Source organism: Somniosus microcephalus, chromosome 11, assembly GCF_052327205.1.
Source record: "Somniosus microcephalus isolate GS21.2 chromosome 11, FLI_Smic_1.0, whole genome shotgun sequence".
NCBI classification, from domain to species: domain Eukaryota; kingdom Metazoa; phylum Chordata; class Chondrichthyes; order Squaliformes; family Somniosidae; genus Somniosus; species Somniosus microcephalus.
In genome coordinates, this window is record NC_140997.1 from 189,967,924 (window position 1) to 189,993,786 (window position 25,863).

Consider the following 25,863-nt stretch of genomic DNA (forward strand, 5'->3'; position numbering starts at 1 on the left):
TCAATGTTAAGTTTCTGTTCTTTTATTCTGTTGGAATAAATTAATGTTGTATGAATGTTTGACATTGTTGTCATATGTATGCTCACAATTTGAAGTGGCACAGTGAAGGGTGAGGATGCCTTTTATGTCCAGCAATGGAGCTGACAGTGGATATAGAGTTAACACCACACACTTACAGCCTCAAGATAGAATGGGGTAGATTTTCCTGGAGCCGTCAGGCGGGGTTTCAGGCATGTGGGGGGGGGGGGGAATCCCAAAATCGGGGGTCCCGACACCATCCCGCCCAAAACCCGCTTCCGCATAAGTTTCACAGGAGGCGGGTACCCGCCCCACACTGGGACCCGCTGACCCGAGGCGGGAAGGGATTAGTGCCAATTAACTACCTGTTAACAGGTAGTTAACAGGCAGTTTTTAGCCTAATCCCTATTTTGAGGGGTGTTGTGTGGGATTCCCGACAGCTCCAAACCATGCCAGGTTAGAGCAGTCAGACCGTCGGGTTGAAGGACTTGGAGGGGTCGGTGTTCAGGTGAGTGATGGGTGCATAAGTGCAAAGGTAAGTGTGTTTGGTGTGCCTAAAGTGTGTAAAGAAGTTTAAATTACCTGTACTTACCTTAACAGCCTTTCTTCCTCTAGGTTTCGGGAGTCCATCACTCAGCCGGCACTGGAAGCAAAATGGCTGCGATCTGTCAAAAGTGACAGCCTTCAGCTTTCATTGCCGGTGACAGTTCTAACTGAGTCTGTGTAGAAGGACTCAGGTTAGAAGTCAGACTGTCAGTGTTTGACAGCTTCAAACAGCTGTGAAACACTGATATTTCATCTGTCAAGAACTCTTGACAGATGAAATTTCAGTCTGTGACGTCACCTGTTGCCGGGTGGCCCTTGATGGGCCTGCTGAGCCCGCTGGGCGGGCTTAACAAGGTCAATCAAGGGAAAATCGCGCGGATTGGCCGGACGTCGATGTAGGCGGGACTAAAACCCGAAAGTTGAAGTCCCGCCTCCTTGCCGACAGCTTCAGGAAAATCTACCCCAATGTGCCTCCCAAATCCTGAATCAGCAACCTCTGACATTTGAAACTGAACAGATGTGAGAGTGCAGCTTTTAGACTGCAGTTGCAGCTGTGAACTGTCCAGCTTGTTGGTCCTGCCAACATACTTACCTGGCGTGATCTCCGAACATCGTGAAACCTGTTGAAAATGTGGGAAAATAGGAAAAGGCTGTCAAAATAGCAGTTAACAAGCACTTAGCAAGGAGTTAAGTATCTTAAATCCCTCACCCGTCGCTTGGTGTCGGGTCTGTTGTGAAATCACAGACCCGACACTTTGGAAACTCACATGGAGGTGGGTTTCCAACCCGCCATCAATCATCTTGAATTTAGCAGCTGACCCACCTCCGTACCCGCACTCTGAGCCCCGCGAAAATCGCGGCCTATGTCATCACACATTTGTAGTTTGATAACCCAAAATAGAAAGTTGTGAACCAATGACCCGATTAGCATTGTCCAACAAATTCCTGGTCTGCTGCAGTCATTTTTTCATCAAAACTATTGACCTGCACACCTGTTAAAAAATCTGCACTATGAAGAACACACTATTTAAGCTGTTGAAACAGAGTGAAGAGGTTACAATAGACACTCAGTCTGCCACCCTCTTGGGCAACACCATTAAAGCTGGTGAGCTGTTGTAAGTTTTTTCCGGAATTGCTCCACTTCCCAGTGGGATGACCCCGTTAGCCAGGTGTGCTCAAGTAATTGAGCAGTCGGGTGTATTTTGACTTCTTTTTGCCCAACCTACTTCAGTGGCGTTAGCACTGAGATAAAGGGGCTGAAATTCAACTTTGGTGGTAGCGCAAAACACTTGGTAGCAAATCAGCCGCCTATTTTCCTTTGCATTGAAGGTAGTTTGTCATGCTTGCATATAGAAGAGTGTGCAGCAAATGTCACAATTGTATTAATGATCATGTATCCAGCTATTAACTACTTTTTATACCTTGGCCAGGAATTTCCTAGAAACCTGCACCATAAGAAGGATGTCTCTAAGTCATAAAGCCATTTTCCAGCGCAAAATGCCAAAGAAAATATGGCGCAAGTGACTTCTGACAGTTTTCACATCCTCTGTTATTTCCATGGGCTTTCGTGCCATTTCACCAAGTCCTCTGCTGAAACCCTCCAAAGCTCATTGTCATAGCTCTGGCCCCATTCAAAACAGTTGCAAGTGTGAATTTCCTGGATTTACGCTTGTTTTCTCGTGGCATCCAGTGATGGAGGGGGGGGGTGATGGAAGGGTGGGCCTGCATATTGAGGTGGATTGCTGCCATGAAGAGTGTACAACAGCTTTTTAACTCGCCTCGCGGCGCCCTGACTCTGCCAACATTGGCGAGGCACTATGGCAGCCCAGTACCTGGAGGCCTTTTCCTCATTTTCTGTGAGTGTTTTCTGGAAGCCCACCAGCCCCCGCCGCCATCTTTCTCCCCTCCCTACCACCCCACCCCACCACCCCCCCACCCCACCCCCATGGACGACTTGTGCTCTCATGCATTATGCGCCAATTCACCCTGAGCAGACAAAAGAGAAGATGGATGGAGGGCAGAATATGTTGCGAGCATGTGAGAGCTGCCGGTCTCAGTTTGAAAGAAAGGCTTGCATTTCACGACCACCGGACGTCTCAAAGCACTTTACAGCCAATGAAGTACTGTTTGAAGGCGGCGGGGGGGGGGGGGGGGGGGGGGGCAGGGTTACATCCAAACTGCACATAAATAAAAGCAGTTAGGTAGAGTTTCATTTGTGAGGTTCCTTGGCGACAGCCTGTGTAGAAACTGTGTTGTAGTCCAGTTACAGCAGGAACCCTCTCAACAACTGTTAATTTCCAAATCAAGTCAATCTTTCTGTATTTTATAATGGCAAATTTAATCAGTTTACTCACTAACTGAAACCTCTGCTCAGTTATCTAAAGGCTGTGCTGCAGGAAGTGAGGAAGAAATGCAGAATCACCTCGGTTTGGTTCTGCTCAGCATGCAACTGATTTAAATGGGTGTCTTGGTCAGCCTTAAACTCGGCATGGAGCCCCTGGAAGCATGCATATTGAATATTACAGCACAGGAGGAGGCCATTCACCCCATCATGCCTGTGCCGACTCTTTGAATGCTTCCTGCCTGTATTTTGGGTATGGTGAGATCGTTGTAGACTGATTACTGCTGGTATTCTGGAGCTATGTCATTGTATTTGTGAGTCAACATTAACTTTTTCTTAAAGCAAAGTAGTTTAAAAATTAAATTTGAAGTTTTATAGAGAAGCTTTAAATTTCAGTGTTATTATTAACCAATATTTCCCTTTTGAATGCTCTCAAAAGGCCTTTTTCTTTCTTTCTGTATCTTATTTTGTCTGATTCAAGTACCACGATTCTGATGAGAGCTCACATGTTTTGAATCAGTAAACGCGGATCTTGAATTTATAATCATTTCATGAAAATGCACTCGTGGTGACTAAGAATTCACACTCATACTCTTAAAAATATTCCTAATGCTCCCAGTTAAAAATAATGTTCAATTATTTCTGATGTGCCATGGGGTATTCAGCCAGCTTTCTGTGATTTTATCTTTTCCAGGGCATGACAATCCTTGAATGACTTGCTGATGTCAGGCAGTTGCAGGGATGTAATCAGCCTGGGCAGGACACTCACTGGGAACAGCGAGGAAGCTCAATATGGCATTATTTTCATTGGGATTTGATCGAGTTTACTGTCAAGTGAGACAAGAGAGCCTCCAACTGGCTAATTATCTATGATTAGCGCATTTCATTATCTTGCTAACAAAGTGCACTGATAAAGTAAAATAAACCTTTACAAGAAAGCAACTAAATAATGATAATTGTTTCCACCTATTATAGCCTTGACAAGAAAAGATTTCCACTTCTTGTGGATGCTTTGTGCTATTGCTTTTAGTTTTCAAATTAAGCCTTAGGAACATTCTTCAGCAATTTTACCAATAGTTTATTATTCTGCAGCAGTCTGAAATTCGAATTCAAATTTATTCAAATTCACCCTCCAATTAATATAAGGAAAATTAATCTGAATCTGGAAGAACACACATTCAGTTAAACTGCTACTTCCGTGTCAGTGGAAATTAGTTTTAGGTGTGCTTCAATGCAATGGTGACAAGATAATCTGGGATTAGGTTCTGATCTGATTTCTGAGTATGTTAAAGCCAAGTGGTTTGAGAACACCACATAGTCTCACTGCTTTGAGTTTGTATCTGGTCCACTCTAACTCCAGTCTGGTACAGTAAACTCTTGTTTAAACGGCACTTTATCATCCGGAATACTTCAATAACCGGCAAAATAGATATATCTCAATACAAAACAACACCTCAATAACCGGTAATCTTGCCGAATCCATCTAGCACTCGTTTTGCCGAGTCCGAATCTCCCGCGGTGGCCGAGTTAGTCAATGGTGATGGTGAGTGGAAAAGCAGCACCGTGGTAGGTATACCTTTCTGTTATTGAGAATTTTTCATCAACCGGCACCATCCTGGTCCCATAGGTGCCAGATAAGAAAGAGTTTACTGTACAAAGCCATTTTAAAAATGCCTAAATGAGCCAGTGGATTACCTGGGGATTTTATACACTTGGAAGAAAATGGATGCTGTTGCTAGCAGCCTTATAACATTGAAACTTAGCCACTGGTGAATGGTACTCTGTTGTTTACTGCAGTGATACGCAGTCGGATGACAGCTCCAGACTGCACATTGCAATCTACAGATATTGGTCTGAGATTGATAGCTGCAGTATAACTGCAACCTTAATAAAATAAACATACGTGGGGTAGTGCCGGACCATAAACTCTGCACATATCCAAGGCCCTCTTGTGTGTCAAACCAGAAAACTGCACATGTAGAGAGACCCACAAAACATTTGTCTGTGATTGTAGCTACAAAGAAAGCTATAAAAGATTCCTGGCAATCTGAATGATGGATACCTCTGAAATGTGCTGTCCAGGTGTGGGAGGTTTGAATGTATCGTATTCCATGCAGGCATGAGTCAAGCAGTGAGTGAAAGTTCTGTGCTTAGCTGGTTCCCTGTGGCTTTGTGTTGGTGCCATGAGACCAACACATCTGGGATGTGGGAGAGTGGGGATGTGCATCGGATTCACTGGTGATCTACTATTAATCAGATGGCCTGTAAGAATCTAGCTAGCTAACTGATGGTTGGCATTTATGCGATAGCAAAATACTGCAGATGCTGGAAATCCGAAATAACGACAGAAAACGCTGGAAAAACTCAGCAGGCCAGGCAACATTCGTGGAGAGAGAAATAGAGTCAACGTTTCAGGTCAAAACCCTTCTTCAGAACTTAGTTCTGAAGAAGGGTTTCGACCTGAAACGTTAACTCTGTTTCTCTCCACGGATGTTGCCTGGCCTGCTGAGTTTTTCCAGCGTTTTCTGATGTTATTTTGGTTGGCATTTATGTCAAGCTGTGTCACTCACAGTATAATGGAGGATTTTAAAAGAAGAAACCAGCAAATACTGGAATCTGCAATAAAAACAGAAGATACTGGAAATACACAGTAGATCCATTAGCATCTGAAAATAGAAACGACACGTTAACCAATTCTGATGAAGAGTCTTTGCCCAAAATGTTAACCTGTCATTTCTCATTTTGGATGTTTCAGACTTGTGCATTTCTGGCATTGCCTGATTTTATTTTAGTGGATTCTTTCTCCCTATTGGTGTTTTCAATCCAGGATTCAGATTAGGACCACTTAAATTTTATACCTACCAAGTTCTGATTCTGAAAATACTCTGTGGAAGAAAATGTGATGGGATAGGGTGTCATATGGGAACATTTCAATTTTGAGGTTCAGAATTTTGGGTGGGACCTGTTTCAGTCGGGTTTACGCTCCATTTTCATTCTGCTGAAATTTTTGGTCTAGGTGCAGGAGGACATTTCCTCCGCCCGCCCCGTCACCAGCGTGCACATCCAAATGAGATGGATGGTGTAAGGTGTCGGTATTCCCTTCATTTCTGTCCTCATTATTTTTATTAATTAATTCTTGGGATGTGGGCGTCACTGGCAAGGCCGACATTTATTGTCCACCACTAGAGATACAATTGAATGGCTTGCTAGGTCACTTCAGAGGACAATTAATAGTCAACCACTTAGATGCAGGTCTGGATTCACATATAAGCCAGACTGAGTAAGGAGGAGCAGGTTCCCTTTCCTAAATGACATCAGTGAACCAATTTGGTTTTTACTATAATCCAACAGCTACATGGTCATTTTTACTAATATCAGCTTTTCATTTCCAATTTCTTTTAAAACAGTATTTAAATTCTCAAATTGCCATGGTGGGATTTGAACGGACATACTCTGGATTATTAGTCCAGGCCTCTGGATTACTAGTCTAGTAACATAACCACTATACTACTGTACCCCATATACATTGCCATAGGTGTAACGAATCATAGAATAATAGAAAGATACAGCACAGAAGGAGGCCATTCGGCCAATCATGTCTATGCCGGCTCTTTGGTAGAGCTATCCAATTAGTCCCACTCCCCTGCTCTTTCCCCATAGCCCTGCAGATCTGACCCTTCTGCCACTGGAAACAATTTCTCCAAATTTACTCCATCAAAATCATTGATTTTGAACACCTCTATTAAATCTGTTCTTATTCTTCTCTGCTTTAAGGAGAACTACCCCAGCTTCTCCAGTCTCTCCACATAACTGAAGCCCCCCATCCCTGGTACCATTCTAGTAAATTCTTCTGCACCCTCTCTAAAGCCTTGACATCCTTCCTAAATTGCGGTGCCAGAATTGAGGCCTAACCAGTGTTTCCTAAAAGTTTAGCACAACTTCCTTGCTTTTGTACTCTATTGCTTTGTTAATAAAGCCGAGGATCCCATATGCTTTTTTAACAGCCTTCTCAACTTGTCCTGCCACCTTTAAAGATTTGTGTACAGACACCCCTAGGTCTCTCTGTTCCTGCACCTCCTTTAAAATTGTACCAGTTAGTTCATATTGGCTCTCCTCATTCTTCCTACCAAAATGTAAGTCTTCACACTTCTCTGCATTAAATGTCATCTGCCATGTCTGCCCATTTCACCAGTCTGTCTATTTCACCAGTCTGCCTACGTCCTCCTGAAGTCTGTTACTATCCTCTTCATAGTTTACTACATTTCTGAGTTACGTGTCATCTGCAAACTTTGAAATGATGCCCTGTATACCCAAATCCAGGTCATTAACACATATCAAAAAGAGCAGTGGTCCTAATACCGATCCCTGGGGAACACCACTGTATACCTCTCTCCAGTCTGTAAAACAATCGTTCACCACTGTTCTCTGCTTTCTGTCCCTTAGCCAATTATGTATCCATGCTCCACTGTCCCTTTTAAGCCCATGGGCTTTCAATTTGCTAACAAGTCTATTATGTGGTACTTTCAAAAGGCATTTGACAAAGTCCATATACACAACATCAACCACACTACTCTCATCAACCCTCTCCGTTACTTCATCAAAGAACTCACTCAAGTTCATCAAACATGATTTGCCTTTAACAAATCCGATCTCACTTTCATTTATTAGCCCATACTTTTCCAAATGCCAATTAATTTTGTCCTGGATTATTGTCTCTAAAGGTTTCTCCGCCACCGACATTAGGCTGACTGGCCTGTAGTTGCTGGGTTTATCCCTCTCCCCTTTTTTAAACAGGGGTGTAACATTTGCAATCCTCAAGTCCTCTGCCACCACCCCAATATCCAAGGAGGATTGCAAGATTGTGGCCAGAGCCTCCGCATTTTCCACCCTCGCTTCCCTAAGTAACCACAGATGCATCCCATCCGGACTGGATGACTTTTCTACTTTGAGCGCTGCCAATCTTTTAAATACCTCCTCTTTATCTATTTTTATCCTATCCAATATCACTATTGCTACTTTGAGAGCATCCTCTTCTCTAGGTACAAGAGATATAACCTTGTCCAAAGCAGATTGGCTTAGCAGAAGTAATAATCTATATAAAGGTGCTTGCTGTCCATATCACAGGCTTGTCTGCATATGTAGGGAACTTTTTTTTCTTTTGCTTTGAGGCGCTACTGAGCGGCACTTCAAACTGTCAAGAGTGAGGGAGTCTAGTCAACAGCACATTTTCAACCCCATTCATGTCAAAAGCTGGAGGAGAAAACCTATCACTTACCTGCTGTGCATCAAGGAATCTGCTGCCACCTTGGCCGGAATTTTCCCCTAAAAAAAAGGGTAGGTTTGGAGCGTGGGGCTGGTTAAAGTGTTTAAAATGGGATTCCCGCCCTGATCCCGCCTCCGACCCACCCACTTCTGGTTTTAACCGAGGCAAGACAGGGGGCGGGTGACCAACCTGCTCCCAGGGGACATTACCTCAGTTTAAATATTGTATATTGAAGCCTCTTTTTCCACTCCATTTTGTGTTTAACTGCCTGTGGACGGGTTTCACACAATTCGTGAAACCCGGCAGTTAAACCGAGGTGTGGACTGCTGGATCCAGGAGGTAAGTGGCTTTATACCTACCTCTTGGATCCAGGGTCCCTACCTAACCCACCCCCCCCCCCGCGATCGGAGACCCCCCCCCGCCCCTCACGAGGCCTCCGATCACCGCCCCAGGGCCTCTCCCCACCCACTTCCCCCAGGCTTCCCCCCCCCCCCTCCACCACCCCAATGATGATGATGCCGGCCAAGATCCTCCATTAGCTGGGCCCGATCCTTTCTTTCTTCCCCCCACCCTGCTGATCCCTGGCCTTCCCCCTCCGCCCCGATCCCCGACCCTGGCCGATCCTCTCTCCACCCCCCCCCCTCCCCCCGTGCCTGCAGGAAATCCGGCCTTCCGGGTTTACGCCCGCCTCGGAGGCTCTCCGCCCCCAACCTGCCTCCCTTGAGAAAATTCCAGCCGTTATGTTCCATATGACGGTCCGAAGTGACGAGCAAGAAAAGACCAGCTGGTCAATCAAGCCTCCCACACAAACTTGTGATGTCTGGGGCATCATCTGAACATACAGAAATGACGGGCAGGAAAAGACCAGCTGCCCCATCAAGCCTGCCCCACCCCATGATGGTCGCAACATCCTGACTAAACGCATCTTCCCTGCCCCCCCATCCCTGCAGTGATGTAATCTCCTGGGAGAGGCAAAAAACAAAGAAAAAGCCCAGGGCCAATCAGGGGGAAAATGGAAAATTCCTCTCTGACCCCTCAGGCAATCAAAAGCAGTCCAGGAGACGACATGGACCAAGTGTTATCTATCATGACTAGACACTTAGTGCCCTGCAGCAGCCATGTAGTCTCCTGGCATGCCAATCAATATGGTAATGAGCTTCACCTCATGAATTCCAACGGGGTCAGCAGTACACTTTGCCAGAAGGCAGAAGTTCTGTTCCACTGGCATTACTGTAGCATATATGGATGGCCCTGTGGATTTTCAGCCCCCAAATATTTATCTTATTGTCAAATACTAGTCTATTTTAAAATATGTGATTTGTCATCTAAATAAAAATGGATGTGGGTTACACTGCATAAATGATTAAGTAGCTTAATTTTCCCTGGTGGATAAATGATCGGATATTATCAAAAAATAACAGTTTTTTTACACTAGAACCTCAAAACATTAACCTACTTTTGGAAATAATAATGTTTTTAATGTTCGCAGTCAGTTTCTCACTCCTGTCACATTGACTGTGGACTAATTGCAGTACAAAATGAATATGGCAATCTTCGACTCAATCTGCCACTGTGAGCCATGTTAGAGGCAGGATTTCAGAAACCATGGGACTTTGGAATAGGTTACTCCCCAGCTGTTATGCCAGAATAGTTTTCTGACATGACAATAATGCTTCTTAAAGTCAGTCCAGAGCTGATTGAAAGATGTCACAAAGAACAAAATACTGAAGATTCTGAAAATCTGACTGGAATGTGCATTGTGAGCAGAGCCGGCGGAACCGGAGCGGCAGTGGGAGCAGAATAAAGAGCGCGGCGAGAGGAGGCCTGAGAGCAGAACCAGTGGGGGAGGAGCAGCGAGGCTCCAATTCAATAACAAAAAAAATCAAAGGGTGACGTCACAGGTAAGCAGGTAGGTGATTGGCGGTGAGTATTTCTTTTCTCTTCGGACTGAGGGCTAAGTTACAGTAAAGACCTATAGCATATAACTAAATTTATAACTAACTAAACTTATTTGAATAACTTTAATAAATTAAACAAGGTTATTACCTAGTTTACCTAGATTAAAAACTATAAATAGACAATTGATTGATATTGACGTAATTAATTAAATAAAATACAGTAGAGATGGCAAGGTAGGTGATGTGTTGCAGCTGTAGCATGTGGGAGCTGGTGGACACCAGTGAGATCCAGGGCGACCACATCTGCAGTAAGTGTCTGCAGCTCAAGGAACTTCAGCTCAGAGTTGATGGGCTGGAGTCCGAGCTGCAGACGTTGTGGTTCATCAGGGAGGGAGAAATTTACCTGGACACTTTGTTCCAGGAGGCAGTCACACCTTTAGGTTAAATACTTTAGATTTGGCCCATTTTGATATGATAGGTGTGTGCGAGTGAGGCAGGTATGGGGATCCAGGAGGTAGCATTGGAGGGAGCCTCAGCCCTTGCACTTATCCAACAGTTACGAGGTTCTTGCAACCTGTGTGGACGAGAGCAGGGACTGCAGGGAGGATGAGCAGACTGACCACGGCACCGTGGTACAGGGGCCCATTCAAGTGGCGGGTGTAAAAAGGAATGTCGTAGTTGTAGGAGACAGTATAGCTAGGGGGATAGATACTGTTCTCTGCAGCCAAGAGCGTGAGTCCCGAAGGCTATGTTGCCTGCCTGGTGCCAGGGTTAAGGACATCTCCTCGGGGCTGGAGAGGAACTTGGAGTGGGAAGGGAAGGATCCAGTTGTCGTGGTCCACATAGGTACCAATGACATAGGTAAGACTAAGAAAGAGGTTCTGCTGAGGGACTATGAGCAACTAGGGTCTAAATTAAAAAGCAGAACTACAAAAGTAATAATCTCTGGATTACTACCTGAGCCACGAGCAAATTGGCATAGAGTCAATAAGATCAGAGAGTTGAATGCATGGCTCAAGGATTGGTGTGGGAGAAATGGGTTTCGATTCATGGGGCACTGGCACCAGTACTGGGGAAAGAGGGAGCTGTTCCGTTAGGACGGCCTTCACTTGAACCATGCTGGGACCAATGTCCTGGCGAATCGAATAATTAGGGCTGTAGGTAGGGCTTTAAACTAAATAGTGGGTGGGGGGGAGGCGGGGGAGGGTTCAAGCAAGGGGAAATTTAGAAAGTTAAAGAGAAAGGACAGGTCAATAGTGCAGGGCAGCGATATGTGCAATGAAAACCAGAGTGTGACAGGAAGGGACAGAGCGTACAGACATAAGAGTGCACCAGTAAATAAGGTAGGGAAAAATGATAAAAAGACAAAATTAAAGGCTCTTTATCTGAATGCACGCAGCATTCATAACAAGATAGATGAATTGATGGCACAAATGGAAATAAATGGGTATGATCGAACAGCCATCACATAGACGTGGTTGCAATGTGACCAAGGCTGGGAACTGAATATTCAAGGGAATTTGACATTTCAGAACGATAGACAGAAAGGAAAAGGAGGTGGGGTATCTCTGTTAATAAAGGAAGAGACCAGTACAGTAGTGAGAAATGATCTTGGCTCGGAAATTCCAGATGTAGAATCAATTTGGGTGGAGGTAAGAAATAGTAAGGGAAAGAAGGCACTGGTGGAAGTAGTCTATAGGCCCCCTAACAGTAGCTACACTATAGGACAGAGTATAAATCAAGAAATAATGGGGGCTTGTAAGAAACGTACTGCAATAATCGAGGGCGATCTTAATCTTCATATGGATTAGACAAATCAAATTGGCAAAAGCAGCCTTGAGGACGAGTTCACAGAGTGTTTTCGGGACGCTTTCTTGGAACGTTGTGGAACAGACCAGGGAACAGGCTATTTTAGATCTGGTAATTTGTAATGAAACAGGATTAATTAATGATCTCATAGGGAATGATCCTCTAGGGAAGAGTGATCATAACATGATAGAATTCCATATTCAGTTTGAAGGTAAGAAACTTGGGTCTGAAACTAGAGTTTTAAACTTAAATAAAGACAATTGCAAAGGTATGAGGAGAGAGTTGGCTAAAGTGGATTGGGAAAATAGATTAGAAGGTAAGACGGTAGAAAAGCAGTGACAGACATTTAAAGAGATATTTCATAACCCTCAACAAAGATATATTTTGGCGAGAAAGAAAGACTCAAGAGAAGGATGAACCAACTATGGCTAACCAAGGAAGTTAAGGATGGTATCAAATTGAAAGAAAAGGCATACAATGTTGCAAAGATTAGTGGTAGGCCAGAAGATTGGGAACATGTTAGAAACCAGCAAAGGACGACTAAAAAATAATAGAGGGAGAAAATAGCTTATGAGAATAAACTAGCAAGAAATATAAAAACTGACAGTAAGAGCTTCTACAAGTATATAAAAAGGAAGAGAGTAGCTAAGGTAAACATTGGTCCCTTAGAGGACGAGACTAGGGAAATAATAATGGGGAACAAGGAAATGGCGGAGGCATTGAACAAATATTTTGTATCTGTCTTCACAGTAGAGGACACTAAAAACACCCCAGTAATAGTAGAAAATCAGGGGACAAAAGGGACGGACGAACTTAAAACAATCACCGTCACTAGAGAAAAATCACTAGGCAAACTTATGGGTCTAAAGGCTGAGAAGTCCCCTGGACCTGATGGCCTGCATCTTAGGGTCTTAAAAGAAGTGGCTATAGAGATAGTGGATGCATTGGTTGTAATCTTCCAAAATTCCCTTGATTCTTGAAGAGTCCCAGCAGATTGGAAAACCTCAAATGTAACGCCCTTATTCAAAAAAAGGAGACAGAAAGCAGGAAACTATAGCCCAGTTAGCCTAACATCTGTCATTGGCAAAATGCTCAAATCCATTATTAAGGAAGTAGTAGCAGGGCATTTAGAGGGAAAATGTGAAGTTATCCACTTTGGTAGGAAGAATCGGGAAAAAAAAATTATTTAAATGGAGAAAGACTACAGATTGCAACGGTAACGAGAGTGTCTTCCTACATGAAACACAAAAAGTTAACATGCAGGTGCAGCAAATAATTAGGAAGGCAAATGGAATGTTGGCCTTTATTTCAAGGGGGATAGAGTATAAAAGTAGGGAAGTCTTGCTACAGCTGTACAGGGTGCTGGTGAGACCACACCTAGAGAGTACTGCATACAGTTTTGGTCCCCTTATTTAAGGAGAGATATACTTGCATTGGAGGCAGTTCAGAAAAGGTTCACTAGGTTGATTTCTGGGATGGAAGGGTTGTCTTATGAGGAAAGGTTGAGCAGGTTGGGCCTATACTCATTGGGGTTTAGAATAATGAGAGGTGATCTTATTGAAACATATAAGATTCTGAGGGGGCTCGACAGGGTAGATGCAGAGAGGATGTTTCCCCTCGTGGGGGAATCTAGAACTAGGGGGCATAGTCTCAGAATAAGGGATCACCCATTTAAGATGGAGATGAGGAGGGATTTCTTCTCTGAGGGTCGTGAATCTTGGAATTCTTTACCAAAGTGGATAACTTCACATTTTCCCTCTATCTGCCAAATTCTTGCCCACTCACTTAACCTATCTATATCCCTTTGCAGACTCGTTATGTCCTATCCACCACTTGCTTTCCCACCTATCTTTGTATCAGCAGCAAATTTGGCAACAGTACACTCGGTCCCTTCATCCAAGTCATTAATATAGATTGTAAATAGTTGAGGCCCCAGCACTGATCCCTGTGGCACCCCAGTAGTTACAGATTGCCATCCTGAAAATGACCCATTTATCCCGACTCTCTGTTTTCTGTTAGTTAGCCAATCCTCTATCCATGGTAATATATTACCCCCAACACCATGAGCTCTTATCTTATGCAGTAACCTTTTATGTGGCACCTTGTCGAATGTTGGGCAGGTTGGCAATTTAAATATGATAATGAGGCCTGAAGCTTCTACTTTAACCTGCTTTGCAGGTTTTCCTGCAGGCGGCCGGGGATCCCGATGCTCGGGATTCCCGGTGGTTGCAACGAGGCGGCCTCAGCCTCGGGGAGCAATCCTTGTGGACCGGGAGGAGCAGGAGTGCTTCATCCCAGCCCCCCAAGCTCCGCCACCAGCGGCCTGCACCAGCCCCCCCAGGACCTGAATTGGACCCCGCACCCCCACCGGGCCCAGCACTTACCTCGTTCTGTGGCCTCCTGGTCTGCGATCCCCACATGACTGGAAGTCAGCCTGTCAACCATGTTAGGACTCAATCAAAGTTAGGACTCCACTGCGTACTGGGAAACCCAAACTTCCAGGTTTCCCGCCACCTCCCTGGTCCCTCCTCACCGTGCGGGTGGAACCCGGGAAAATCCAGCCCCAGTTGTGCCATCATGCTAAGTGGAGGTCAAGTGCTACCCACAATTAAACTGAGGGAGCTGCAAGGGCTGTTCCTGTGCAGCTGACTACAGAACAATATTGTTGGCAACTTGTCTTGTCCACCAGCCATGATGTATGGCACAAGAAGAGGCAGAAAATGGAAGAAAATACTTCAAAAAGAATAAACTATCTCAAAACAAGACAAACAAATCCCAACCAGGGCATTTAAAAAAAATCTTTGCACTTCTCCAATTTGCTTACTAATTTTGAAATCATTTTGTTTGAGGTACGGGGGAAAGTTTTATCCACTGAGTGTTGGACTTCTGATCTGTTTTATTGGTTATAACTTGGAGTTTTGGCCAACCTGTTTAATTGTATGAGCCAACCTGAGTGCCATTACCTGAGGTACTGGATAGCACACCATGTTTATGCTACAGGAAATTCAATGATATGGGAAAACAATTTCTGAATGTTTCTGCATTTTCACACCCAAGACATCTTGGCCGAGAAATTGAATCGTGCCCACATTGGGGTGCGATTGCAGTGCTGCACGCACCTAATGAGGCCGGCACAGGACATTGGTCTGCCAGCCTCATTTGCTTATTACCAGAGAGCCAGTCATGGCCCCAGAGGCAGCTCCTCAGTTCTGATGGCAGAAAAATCCTTAAGAGACTGCGGAGGGTGGTGGGGGGGGGGGGGGGGGGGGTCGGAGGGGCGGGTAGGGTTGGTAATCAGGAGGAGGGTGATTTCTTGTGGAGCCAGGAGAAGCAAAAGTGCTCCTCCTGGGTATGTAACAAAATTTGAAACTTACCTCTCTGGTGGCAGCCTCTCGTCGCCCCTTTAAACACCGCTAGTTTGGTTGCCACAGTAGAATTTTGCAAAGGGGACCCTAAACAAGTGTTAGGTCCTTTGCATATGAAAATAGGGGGCCTAACGCCTGTTTCAGGCACGCGCCCAGGATGTATACGGAAGAATTATAACCAATATGGCCTGCGGCGAACTTCTGGTTCGGAATGAGCGTGTGCATGCCACCTGCCATATTGGACTCTTAGGTACCTGATTTATGCCTGTAAAAGGGGCTTAGCCTGATCCAATTTCTAGGCATCTATCTTATCTCCCAACTTTAACAACTGTGCATTAAATACTCGGGTACAAAAAATTGCATCCGCCAGAGCTGATAGCACTAATGATGAGAATAGGTGTTAATGCTGTGATTATGCAAATGTCTGTAACTAATGGTAAGTTATTTTGGGGGTCATAAATCACCTTGTGAATAAGTGCTCCTATTTATTGCATCGCAGTGGGCTTAAAATATTACCAGTCTATTAAAGTGAGCACAGACTGATTAGTTGGGAGAGACCAATCACTGTTAATTTACTTCAGATCCACTTGTCAGGTACTTGAGGTATCTATAAATTGCATTGCAACAGGGGAAAGGCAAAGCAATGGAAGCTATAAATATAAAATAAATGTTATGAATATTTGATTAATCAGGAAAATGTTGAAACTTTCCAAAGGTCTCTGTTAAGGGAATGTGCAAATGAAAGTATGAGTGAAGTTGTGTTTCAAGGGTCTGGCGCTTTAACTCTCCTGTATTGCACGATGAGTCTTCACGAATACTTTTGAACTCACACTTCTGTAAATGAGTTCTCATACCTCATTCAAAAAAAATTATCTACTTTACACTAAAAAAGCAAAATTAAAAAACTTATAGGGGTGGAGCAATTGACCACAAATGTTATTGCTTGTTTTTTTTTTGTATGTGTATTCAGCTATTTTCTGTTCTCTACCAAATGCAGTCACTCTTTGCTGGGGAATGGTTAGACAGTTGCCTTCTGGTATATTAACTAAGTGGCCATTACAGCTAAGCCTAATCTGTCCCCATCCAACACAGATGCACTGTCAGTACGGGTCACTGGATAGTGATCAGATGCAGGAACCCTGGCTGGTTTTCCCCTTCCTAGCCCAGGATTGTTGAGATCAACAGTAGCACTTCAGCTGCTACTCTCCAGATACGATCGGCTACTCTCCAGATACGATCGGCTAACTTGCCACAGACGGGCGATCAAACTGGGACCTTCCTGGTCTGAATACATTTTCTCAGCTGGCGGAGAGCATTGCGTGTCATTGCTGAATTGTCAATATGCACCCCTTTGTTTAGAAACAAAGTGAAATGTCTGGAACGACACACTTGGATTGGCGTTCCAGGGCCACTTGACATGGTATATTCATTTACATAGTTCCCCACATTATGGCCACGGATTTGCCGGCGCTCAGAAGGCGGGTTTGGAGGAGAGTCCGCTGTCAAAATAGCAAAGATTGACAGTGGGTAGGAAACCTGCCATCAACCCGCCTCCACGCGAGTCTCCCAGGTGTCGGGTCTGTCAGTGGAGAATTGACCCGACACCAATTGAGCTTGTTAAGAGCCAATATAATAGTATTTTGAGGCTTCCTTGCAATTTTACATTCTCCCCCACAGGTTACCCACTGTTCGGGGAACACGCCAGCTCACCCTGGCATGTTGTGAGTCTGGTCTGATGTTTCTGATAAGCTGACAGCTGCAGAAGTGGTGTAAAGGATGCCATGTAGCAGATGGTGAGTTTCAGAGCGCAGAAAATGTTGGTTACTGCATTTTTAATACATATGGAGATTTCTTTAGCTTACAAATTTTTAGATCCAACTGTATGTCCAGTGCCACCTCATTGGGAGAACCTCTCTCACCATTGACAGATCGCATCTGTCATCTCACCTGCAGCTGCCATCTATTGCAGCAACATCAGAGCCATTGAAACAATCAGAGCTTGGTCCTCCGAATCCTTCCACAATTGGCCCAACACCAACATCACCAGGCACACCAACATCACCAACAACATCACCAACCTTCTCCGCCATCACCTGATGCTGCACTGGACACAGGGCATCAGCCCCTGACAACATTGCTGCCCGGGAGGCCAGCGATGGCATCACCATGGCCAGATTTACATCACTTGATGCTGTTAATCCTGGCTGCCACATGATGCACCAGGTTAACACCATGCCACACCAGCACCATGAAGCATCCCTTTAATGTCCAAGCCATTCCATGCACACTCATCACTATAGTGGGTGGGAGGGGGGGGGGAAGTTATGACTGAGCATTCACTGGAACTCAGTAAGACACTTCTCAAGGTGCGCTCAGATCTGTCCAATAAGGGGCAATTTTGGAAAAATAGATTTCACTGTATGACAGCACATTACCAGAAACTTCACATGGACATTGGTTAGTTGGTATGCTTGCAGTAGGATGAGGGTGAGTGTGAGGGGTGGCTAGTGAGATGGGGAAGTGATAAAATAGATAGAGAGGGTTGGGTGGAGGTGCAAGGTAAGTTGGTGTGAGTAAGGATGTGCAGGAGAAGGGTATGGAAGGCAGAGTGATGGGGATGTTTTGATTGGCACAGCAGGGTGAGTTTGAGTGTGTCTTTGCAGTAATGTCTCGTGACCCACTGAGATCATTGAAAGGTTGGTGCTACTGCAACCAGGGATCCCTGACTACATCCCTTCTTGTGCCCTCCTGTGCAAGGTGCAACCAGGCTGCATTAGTGTCCTGGGGAGGTCTTTTCCGCCCTTGGAAGGGAAGAGAACCTCCCTGCCTGCTGTGACTCCCTCCATAAACATATGGAGGGAGTCATTGGAGAGCCTGGGTGCAAGCGTCCACCTTTGTGCGGTGCTTGTCAGTGTTTGCAGCATCTCAGTGCTGTCAAACACTGACAGTACAACTGTCAAACTCCATGTGGACGTGGTCTCTTTAAAGAAATCGACTGATGATGCGTCATCAAATGACGTCATCAGACCCGCTTCCTGTTAATTGGCCGGGAAGCCCGCAGGGCGGGCTTAACAAGGCCAATCAAGGGAAAATCCTGATTACAGAGCAGCGGCACGCCACCATCCCGCCTCCGCTGGGAAATTCGCAGCCTATCGCAACTATGTCAATCTCAATTCAATCCATCAGATCAGCCAGCTTCTGCAGTCGTTTCCAACATCTTTGACAGAGGGTGCTGCAGGTACGCCATCACACTGCCAAAGGCCCACTCCTGGAAACCTCTTCCTCTGACACCAGGTAACTGCGGAATTTCTGGGCCTAGTACTAGTGATCAGGAGGAGGGAAGATTGGAAGGCCTGCCTCGCCCACTCCTGCAGGCACACACCTGCTAATGAATGGGTCAAGCAACATCAGTGTGGAAAAAGTAACCTGCAAAGAAAAACAAGCAGAGTTTTGTGTCACACAAGGCATGTTACTGTCGCAACACTACCGCGTTACCTTTCAGGCTATTTTAAATGAACACTCCTCTTGATGTCCACTTAATAGCAGTAGAAATTGTTGATAATTCTGACACCAGTTGCTAAAATTAAAAATGAAACTGTTTTCTTCTTTAATAAATGATTTGAGGAGAACAGGGGCATAGCCACAGGTGGTTTAGGGCAGGTGACCAAAAGCTTGGTCAAAGAGGTAGGTTTTAAGGAACGTCTTAAAGGAATAGAGAGGTGGAGAGGTTTAGGGAGGGAATTCCAGAGCTTAGGGCCTAGGCAGCTGAATGCGCGACCACCAATGGTGGAGCAAAGAAAATTGGGGAAGGGTAAGAGGCCAGAATTGGAGGAGCGCAGAGATCTTGCAGGATTGTAGGGCTGGAGGAGGTAACAGAGATGAGGAGGGGGTTAGATCGGAAGGAAGCTTGCCAGCATCAGAAAATCTGCCATGGTAAGGCCATCAGGCATTTCCCTTCCTCAAGTAGATGGGTAATATACGGAAGTCACAAAGTTTCTCTCAGTCTGTTAAACCTTGACTGTGGCTGCATACAAAACACTCAGACAACTGTACAGTTTTTCTGTAGCTTAACATGCATTCCTATACTGCAACAGGACAAATTTTCTAACTACAACTTAAACCTGGTATTTTTGTTACCTTAATATCTGTTAAGGTGAGCCCTCAAATCAAGCTTCCAACAAAAATTCACTGTGCGTGATGCGTGTTCATTTACTCACAGACGCGCTAATAGGCAGGTTTGGTATTTGGGTGTCACTGTATGTGCTCTTCAAACTTCGAGTGTCTCAACACTAATTTATTTGCAGGTCAAAATGGCATATACAGAAGGGAGTAAACGTGTTCAAGAGGATGATCCCACAGGTTTAAGCCCTTAAATGCTTTTGAGGAGGCCATTATGCAAATCTTGAGGATGGCTACCATAGAAGGAATGGAGAGGGCGAAGTTAGAGGCCTTCCCTAAGCTCTGGGCTGTTTGGTATTTTACAGTATTATTCTTTCTCCCCTTTCGCACTCGTTCAAACAAATGCACTCCAGCACAGTCCCATGAAGTACAACAAATAACCATGTACACACTGTTTGAATAAGTGGTTTACAGTCAGCGTTCTCCCATCTGTTGTTCTGTTTCTGTAGCCATCCCCTAAGAAACAGCTGCCGGTCCCTGTGCTGCACAAACAGCGAACACCTCACAGCACACTGCATCCACTCAAGCACCAGCACAGGTATATCCACTCTGGGGGATTGAGATAGTTTGAAGAAGTAGCACTAGGTGAATCCCAGAACACAAGTCAGGAGGAGCATTTGTGTTAGCAATGGAGAAGCTGTTGGCTGACAGGCCAGCTCATGTCATCCCTTGGCTGTAGGGCGCTGACATTTAGATCTCACAAGTACTGCAATTAAACAAAGGCTGCAATTTGATAAGTAATGCTTTTTGCAGTCATGTTAGCAAAGCACCCCGCAAGGTCAATTGGCGGTTGTGGAGAGCCCAGTCGTGTATGACCACTTTTCTGGATTTCATCCCTTCCTGGAACACGTGGATACTCCAGGAGCATCTGATAGGATGTGGATAGGAAGGACCTATTTCCTTTAGCAGGGAGGTCAATGACCAGGAGGCATAGATTTAAAGTAATTGGTAGTAGGATTAAAGGGGAGTTGAGGAGAACTTTTTTCACCCAGAGGGTGGTGGGAGTCTGGAACGCTCTGCCTGAAAGGATAGTAGAGGCAGAACCCTCATCGCATTTAAAAAGTACTTGGATATACACTTGAAGTGCCAGAACCTACAGGCTACGGACCAAGAGCTGTAAAGTGGGATTAGGCTGGATTGCTCTTTTAGCCGGCACAGACACGATGGGCCGAATGGCCTCTTTCTGCGTCGTAAATTTCTGTGATTCGAATATTCTATGATTCTATCTGCAGTCGAGGCCCCGGTAACATAGGTCAATCGCGCAGTGGGAGTATCTCCGATAAATGCTCATTGCTGCTATGGAGTAATTAGGCTCCACCTTCCAACAGATTTTCTTATCTGGAACATGTGGGAAGGGACAAGATGGATCCAGACTTTACACCAGGTTTTATAAACCTCATTGCTGTCCAGAGGCCTGTTCCCACACAGATCACTGGACAGCATAAGGGAGTGTACTTTCATCTTTCAGCTGAGATGTTAAACGGAGACTTTGCCTGCCTGCTCAGGTGGATGTAAAAGATCCCATGGCACCATTTGAAGACGAACAGTGTATTCTTCTGGTGTCCTAGCCTACATTCCTCCCTCACCAATACCATTAAAATCATTTATCATTCATCTCATTTACTGTCAGTGGGACCTTGTTGTGTGCAAGTTGACTGCTATGTTTGCCCACATAACAGTGACTACACTTCAAAAATACTTCATTAGTGCTTTGGGACTTCTTGAGGATGTGATAAAACATATAACTCCAAGTTCTTTCTTTCATTATTGCAATATGCTCCCAATCTGTCCAGCCATCTGAAGTGTTGCTTCAAGATACTTATAGTATCCTAAATAATTCTCCTGGTGGCTGCAAGTGCCTCACTGTTTCTTCATTTAGCTGGGATTTGTGGCTGTCACAATTGGTGTCATGAGCCAGGCCTGAACAGAGGAGCCTTAGTCTCCTAGGAGTCATGCTTCCAGTCTGCTATCTTGTTCAAATTGCCCAAGCACTGAGGATAATCTTAAAAATTAAGCAATCATTGCTGCTATCAGCGAAGCAAGCATTGACCTGTGTTACTGATCACTGACCACCTGCACACCGATAAAGTGGAACCCCTTCCGATCAGGAGGTCCACGGCATTGGATGTAGAAGTTTTGGTGTCTACGTGGACATCAGTAATGTCCTGGACTTTGGAGAATTTTGCGATGTGGAAAAATTGCAGAGCCCTCTGATTCTGCTGCCAGGTTTCCAGGGGAAAAGTGACAAAGCTGTTTAACCTGGCGAGCAATGCTTCGGTGATATTTGATGCACCTGTGCACTACAGATTGACCGATAATGTTGATGTCCCCTGTGAGAGCTTGGAATGACCCTGAGGCATAAATGTTTATGGCTATCATGACCTTCACTGCCACTGCGGTGGAAGTTGTCTGCAAGTTGGATGGCACACCTCTGTCAGGTGAAGTTATGCCCGCAAAGACCATTGTCCTGCACATTTCCATGTAGCTGTTCCTGGATGTGTATGTGTGACTGGGTGGGTAACAGCAGGTGTGGCAGCCAGCCTCTAGTGCAAGCAAATCTGCCTTGCATCCTTCATTTCTTCCTCCAAGAAAAAACCTCTAATGAAGAAAAAAGAATGTCCACAGGAATTCCCTTTCTGATTTTTGATTGTAGCTATCAAATATTCTGCAAACAAAAATGCAGCAAAAATATCCAGCAATCAGAAATTTGACAAGAGTGACAGTGAACAATGCACTTATCAAGCACCCTACAGGTCAAGCTTTAACAACTAACGTCATTAAAACCCAGAATACTCCAGGCATTCATCATCCATTTTATATTGGATTACCTGAGTGCTCAGCACATTCTCCACAAGATCATCATGCAGCATCATTTAAACATAATTCCTACCATTAAAATAAGCTAACGCACAGAATATGGAAAACCACTGTAGGCATTTTCAGCACTGTGCATTTAGTTGGGGAATCTGGAAATTTGGACATCCCCAATTTTCTGGTTTTCACTTGCCAATTTTGTATTGGCACAGAACAGCTTGACAGGTAGAAAATCTATCCTTAAATTCCCTTGTGCCATCGATATAAATCATTCTGAAAAATTTCTCGAGCAGTTATCTCCTGCGTCCTGGTCTTTTTCACCATTGTCCTGATTTTTGGAGACTTTTGTTGTTCGAATATGGTGGAGGATGCCATTCCTTGTATACATGAACCTTCCTCTTAAATGCTGTGCTAAAATATAGATATTGGCTGAGTGTTTTGTGTTTTAAGGAGACGTCATTTTCATGCAAGGCGGTTTGTCAAATCTTTTTATTAATGTTATTTTAGTGATGTAATGATACATTTCGCTTATGTCGCTGAATGGTATGTTTCTAAATGAATGAAAATGTTTATCAGAAACTTTGGGGGTAATTTTAAACCTTTATTGCAGGGCGAAAAATGGGAGATAGCGAATTGGTAGCCCGTTTGACTTCAATGGAAAATAAAATCGGACGAGGTCTAAAACAGGCAGCCGATTCGCTATTACACATTTTTCACCTTCCTTATCCTGAAATTGGCGCCCAATCAATCACAAGACTTTTGCCCCAATCTGGACTTACTCCTCTTGCTTGTTGCAGCACTCTGACTTTGAGTCTGTCCTGTTGAGATAAGCAACGGTGAAATAGCTCTTATTTGAAACCACACTGGTTGGTGTGAGGTGAGCAGAGTAACTACTAGCCCAGCATTTGGTGTCTCCACTTGCCTGATTAAATGGAAAAAGAAATTTGACCATTTTGGTTTGTTTTCTGTTCTGCTCTATATAATGCACTTCACCAGCAAATTGAATCAGCTTATTATTGCTATGAGACATAGACAAATGATACAAAAGAACACCTCTGTTTATTAGATGCAGTTATTGAGCATTGCAGAAGTGCCATTTTTTAATTACTTTGCACCATTTGTATTGCATTTTCCCTATTGGCAAAAGCAGCTCTTCCTAGTTATACAAGGGATTGTTCATTAGATAGCTACTGTTTAAACAACAAAATCCAGCCCTTGTTACTTTAAAGTCAATGTTGATGATTTTTTTTCTCACTTGCAAGGAATCAGCCAGGCTTGCCAGTTTTGTCATCTGGGATATAAAACCTTCCTTTTGGAAGAAGAATTCGAACAACTGTTGGTAATTTCCACAGACTTCAGAAAGATTTTGAATAAACCTATTTTTCTGCCTTCTATTTCCACCACCTTTCAACTGTCATTATCTTATGAGTAGTGTCGAAAATATTTAAAGGTGAAAATTCAATCTCCAAAAGCAAATTTGCCTTCTAGTAACACCAGAGCTTAGAAAAGTTTACTGTGACCTTTTGTGTTTACTGTGTGAAATGCTTTCAACGGACTATGTCTCTCAAATGGTGATTTTTGTTCTTTCTTTTCCTTCCAGCACCTGCATATTCACATTCTTCCAAGAAAAAAAGGAGACTTTCCAAAAAATGATAATGTCTATGCGGAGGTAATTTTAAAAAATAAATCTTGATGTGGAAACATTGAAAAGCTGTTCAGTTAAAATAGAGGCATGTAGTTTTGATTTTGAGGATTGCAGTAACTACTTTGCAGTACAGCTCTGGGTTATTGAAGCAGCACAGTTTATTTCCCCCGTGTGACAGAGGATGACCATCCAATGCGCAATATCGCTAGCTCAGATCCACATCTTAATCAAGGATTCTATTATGGGAAAAAAAAGTCTGCCAAATAATATATTTGTTGCCTACCTTTTACATAAGTAATGAATACAGTCCATTCCAGAAATATATCGACTTGTTGCAAACAGAATTCCCAAGCTATTTGAGTGAATTGTACCACTTTCACTAAATATTATTGTTGATCCAAACATAATAGTTAAATGTAAACTTCTGTTTTGGACATGCAATGTTTTCCGATTGTCTTTACATTTAATATTTAACACATACTGTTATTCTACTGTCACATGTTATCTTGATCAGGTGGCTATTCAGTAGTCAAGTCACTTTTGTGCAGAACATGTTCTTGTGAAATGTTATTCTGTGCAGTAGCATCACCTCATCTATATTACAGAGCTGCTACTGAAGTTGGGACTTTCAGTGACAGCAGTCTGTAATATTAAAAGGACATTGGATTGAATGTTTCCAACATTTTCAAAGTGGCTGTCTTTATGTGAGATTATTTGAAATTTTAGTTCAGGCATCATTTTCATTTAAATGCAAACAATTTCTTGCAAATGGATTGAGGTAGATCTTGACTTTGTGCGATTGTGTAAAATGGGTGATAGCGAGTCGGCAGCCCGTTTTACATCTCTCCTGATTTTTATTTCCATACAAGTCAGTGGAACGAAAAATCATGGGAGATGTAAAACGGGCTACTGACTTGCTATCACCTGTTTTACACTATTGCGCAAAGTCAAGATCTACCCCATTGTGTTTTTACCATTATTTGATTGTGCTTCCCAATCAGATTAGTATTAAAACAACATTAGCTTCTCTGAATAGTTTTGGATTATTTCGAACAGTCTTGTTGCACTGAGGAATGGCTTGAAAATTGATGGACAGAGTATTTCTTATTGTCCTTTGAATTTTCATTGTTTAGTTTATACTGGGATAAAACATATATAATGATAACATTCCTATTAACTTGCGATTTGGTTTCAGTCATCTGACCACTTTTAAGATTTGAGACTCATTGGGTTACCAGATAAAACTTTGGTGCCCCATCACGTCACGGTACAAAGAGGTAGAACGCAGGGTCACACCTATGATTCCCTCTATAGCCAGTTCTTGATCTCAGCTACGCTAGAAGCGAGGCACTTTACTTGTGGTAGACAGCTTAGTTTATCTCTTAGTGGCTGTTTGAAGAGCAGCATCTGTAAAGACATTGAAGCAAGCTGCTTTACTTTCTCAGGAGAGGAACAGTTGGCCCGAAATTTGCGGTCAGCGGCGAAGCAAAGGTGCTCGCCACTGGCCTGAAGAAAGCTGCTCACAGAGATCTCGCGATCTCTGTGGTGAGAAGTTTACCTTTTTCAATGTTCAAGTGATTTCAGCGCTCTGTAGTGGGAATTTCCTCCTGCGATGCTGCTGTAACATTGCAGCATTCTCACAGACAGGGAACCAGGAAATGAGAAGCTGCTTTTATCCGGACTTTTTATAAATGTTACAGAGAGCAAAACAAAGATTGGGACTCTCAGGGGCATAAGGTAGAACCTGAAATATCATAAGCAAACGTTTTTAAAAAAACATTTTTTTTTAAGTTTCTTAATAATGGAGAAATTTGAAATTCCACAAAATTAAAATTCGTTTTTCAGGGCCATAAAATTTGTTTAGCAGTTAATACGCTGTTACAACCCCAGTTGCACCTATTCCAACAAAGCTTAACATTTAATGGGGTAGTTAACAGCGATATTACCGCGGAAAAGTCCAAATTTTCGTCAGTTTCACTGATTTC

The 25,863-nt window shown here is 43.8% G+C and overlaps 1 protein-coding gene across 3 annotated transcripts in view; it reads left to right on the plus strand.

The window, feature by feature from the left end:
- Positions 1-25,863, plus strand: part of fhit (fragile histidine triad diadenosine triphosphatase) — a 1,230,589-nt gene that overhangs the window by 887,563 nt on the left and 317,163 nt on the right. For all 3 annotated transcript variants that reach the window (XM_086001534.1, XM_086001536.1, XM_086001535.1), the window contains one exon: positions 23,834-23,902. In XM_086001534.1, the coding sequence (XP_085857660.1) occupies positions 23,834-23,902 (69 nt within the window). The remainder of the gene's footprint in view (positions 1-23,833; positions 23,903-25,863) is intronic.